At 34.0% G+C, this 2,579-nt stretch overlaps 1 protein-coding gene across 1 annotated transcript; it reads right to left on the minus strand.

Annotated features, from left to right (window-relative positions):
* Positions 1-524: 524 nt before the first annotated feature.
* Positions 525-2,287, minus strand: LOC122026592 (probable protein S-acyltransferase 22). Its single transcript, XM_042585328.1, has 6 exons — positions 2,217-2,287; positions 2,068-2,139; positions 1,714-1,842; positions 1,537-1,617; positions 1,005-1,199; positions 525-542 (listed from the first exon to the last, which is right to left on the minus strand). Exons 2-6 carry the CDS (start codon positions 2,086-2,088, stop codon positions 525-527), a joined length of 444 nt encoding a protein of 147 aa, XP_042441262.1. The 5' UTR covers positions 2,089-2,139; positions 2,217-2,287.
* Between the last annotated feature and the right edge of the window lie 292 nt (positions 2,288-2,579).

Consider the following 2,579-nt stretch of genomic DNA (forward strand, 5'->3'; position numbering starts at 1 on the left):
TGGATATATTAACCAAGCATATTAATGTTTGACCTGTCTTTACAAGTTCTAAGCATATATATTAACCAAGCGAGAGTGCTAGCTGTAGACTCCGAACCAAGTAAAAATAAACTATGTTAGCAATTGTTTTTACTTAACTTATATTCTGCTGCATTTTACTCAATTGTTTTTAAACGAACGTGAAAAAGCAACGAGTGCTATTGACATTAATTTTGAACTAGAATTAATTTTGAACTAGAATTTCTGTAATAGAATCTAACTTAAGTTATACCATGAGATTGACAATTATTTACACAATTGAGCTGAAGCAAGGTAAAAGTTCAACTTGACATGACACATTCACAGTCCCAAAATCGAGGACGACATTCTATTCCCTTCCAACACCCATGCGTCATGGAAATATATATATTAACAAACTGTAGACATTATCCTACTATCAAATTCTCAGAAGTCAGAAGTTGGCAATGGAAATGTGAATGCAGTTCAATTTATGAATAGCTAATGATCAACTAAGTTGATTTTGGTTAGCTTTCCAGCGAGAGCTTGAATAAGAAATCGCATGCAGTGTACAAGATTCTTAGTTCACGAAATTCCATAAAAACGGGTTAATTATAACAACATTAACTACCCATATTAAAAGATATATTGCATCTTTCAAAATAGGTTCACAAGAAACAAATCATCTAAAGAGGTCAATGCATGAAAACAAAATTCAAACAGCACACACCTAAGTTCGCTAACCATTGAACCAAGTGTACAATAAGCAAGTGGATTACATTTGTTATTTCAATTTTTATTCAAAAATACGATAATGATGAATAAGGAGAAATGAATGAAGTGCTGATAAAGATTTACAACTAGGCTTTTTTACCAAAAAAAAACTTTTAATTAAATGGATTTGCCTCGTACAGTAAAAAAAATCTTATTAAAAGGTTTTTCAAAAATAATCTTAACCATGGTAAATTACATTCACAATAACTTTCTAAATAATGAAAGTATGATACCTGATCCTCAAGGAATAATCTTGGCGGAGTACACCATGCACCGCGATGGAATTGATTGAAAGAACTGGTGCTGCTTAGTCCAGTAAAAGAGCTCACTTGGGACATTTGCGGACTTTGCTGCCCACCAACAGCAAGTTGCTCCTGCTCCTGATCTTGCTTCCTCAAAGCAATAATGTAATCATAGGTGCTGATTCCCTGTAAGCGCATCCATGTAGAGTAGCATGAGCTAGTTAAAGTGTCAATTTTCTCCAGAATTGATGAATAAACAACACCATATCGTTCAAATTCTACTATTTGTTTTCCACTATGGAAAATCTATCAGTTAAATAACAAGCTGTAATAGTTCAGTTGGATAATAAGTTTCAGTAATGCTCAGTGTATGGATGAATGCAAAGAATTTGAAAATATAAAAGATATATTCCTTGAAATAGAGATATTTGACCGGATACATAGGTTTGTTTTATATAAATGTAGGAGCTGTGTAACTGGTAGTGTTTGCTGTGTCACAAGTAGAAATATGAAAGTAGTGTACCTTTTTTATTAAAAGAATATGGAAGAAGAAAAGTTGTGCAACTGGAAGAGTAGCAACCATGGCTAATAAAGTGCACACAGCCTGCAGTATAGAGACATTATCAAATTAGTATCAGAACCTTGAAAAATCCTCATTATGATGTGTGATTTTCATTCATTTTCTCTTCTGAGTACTCACCACCACAATGATAAAGGGTGCCAAGGAAAAGCTACTACCCAGCTTTGAAACAATTTCAGCAGAAAATCTCCTTCTCTCAACAAAACACAGTATCAGCACAAGCATCCCAACAGCCCACTGCAGAATAAGCTGGGCCAAGGTGCACAAAGCATGGAGACCAATCAATAGTCAATCAGAATGAAAAGGACCTGACATAAAATGCATTCTATGTATCAGGTCCTTCACGTACTAAGAAAATAGTATCTTCTAAGTTGATGCACACAGATGATAAATCTACACTAAGAAAATAGTGTCAATCACTATGCATGATTAATGAATACAACTATTGGAATGGTAGGAAATATTTGTGCTTACCAAGAGAAGAGCAAACACCATGAGGATGAAGAACCTTTTGTAATTTTTTCTTCCTATGCAGTTATTGATCCACTACTAGGAAAGATGAATACTGCATATTACTACAAGATAACAAAACATATAAGGTTGTGAATGGAGAAAACCCTCACCCTGCAATGATGATCAAAGCCATCAACGCATTTGTCACAGACTCTACAATGCTTACTATATTTTAGAACCTGCAATACAAACAGATAGAAATCATTAGAGAAAAACCAAGTTAATATAAAGCACATAAGAACTTTATTTTCTTGAAAAGATTGTGTGGCTCATCGTAAATGAGATCTCTATCACCTTTCTCCCTAATAACCAATATTCTGAATTATCCATCTTTTATGGTTATGCATTTGTCCAAAGGCCATCTGATCAAGCAATCAAAAAAAGTAAATTACTCATCTTACTGTCCTATTCTTTTTAAGACATCCTACCACACCACATGAGAAGCACCCACATTGTTTTGGTTAGCCTAGAAA

The sequence above is a fragment of the Zingiber officinale genome, chromosome 10A (assembly GCF_018446385.1).
Source record: "Zingiber officinale cultivar Zhangliang chromosome 10A, Zo_v1.1, whole genome shotgun sequence".
Classification (NCBI taxonomy): Eukaryota; Viridiplantae; Streptophyta; class Magnoliopsida; order Zingiberales; family Zingiberaceae; genus Zingiber; species Zingiber officinale.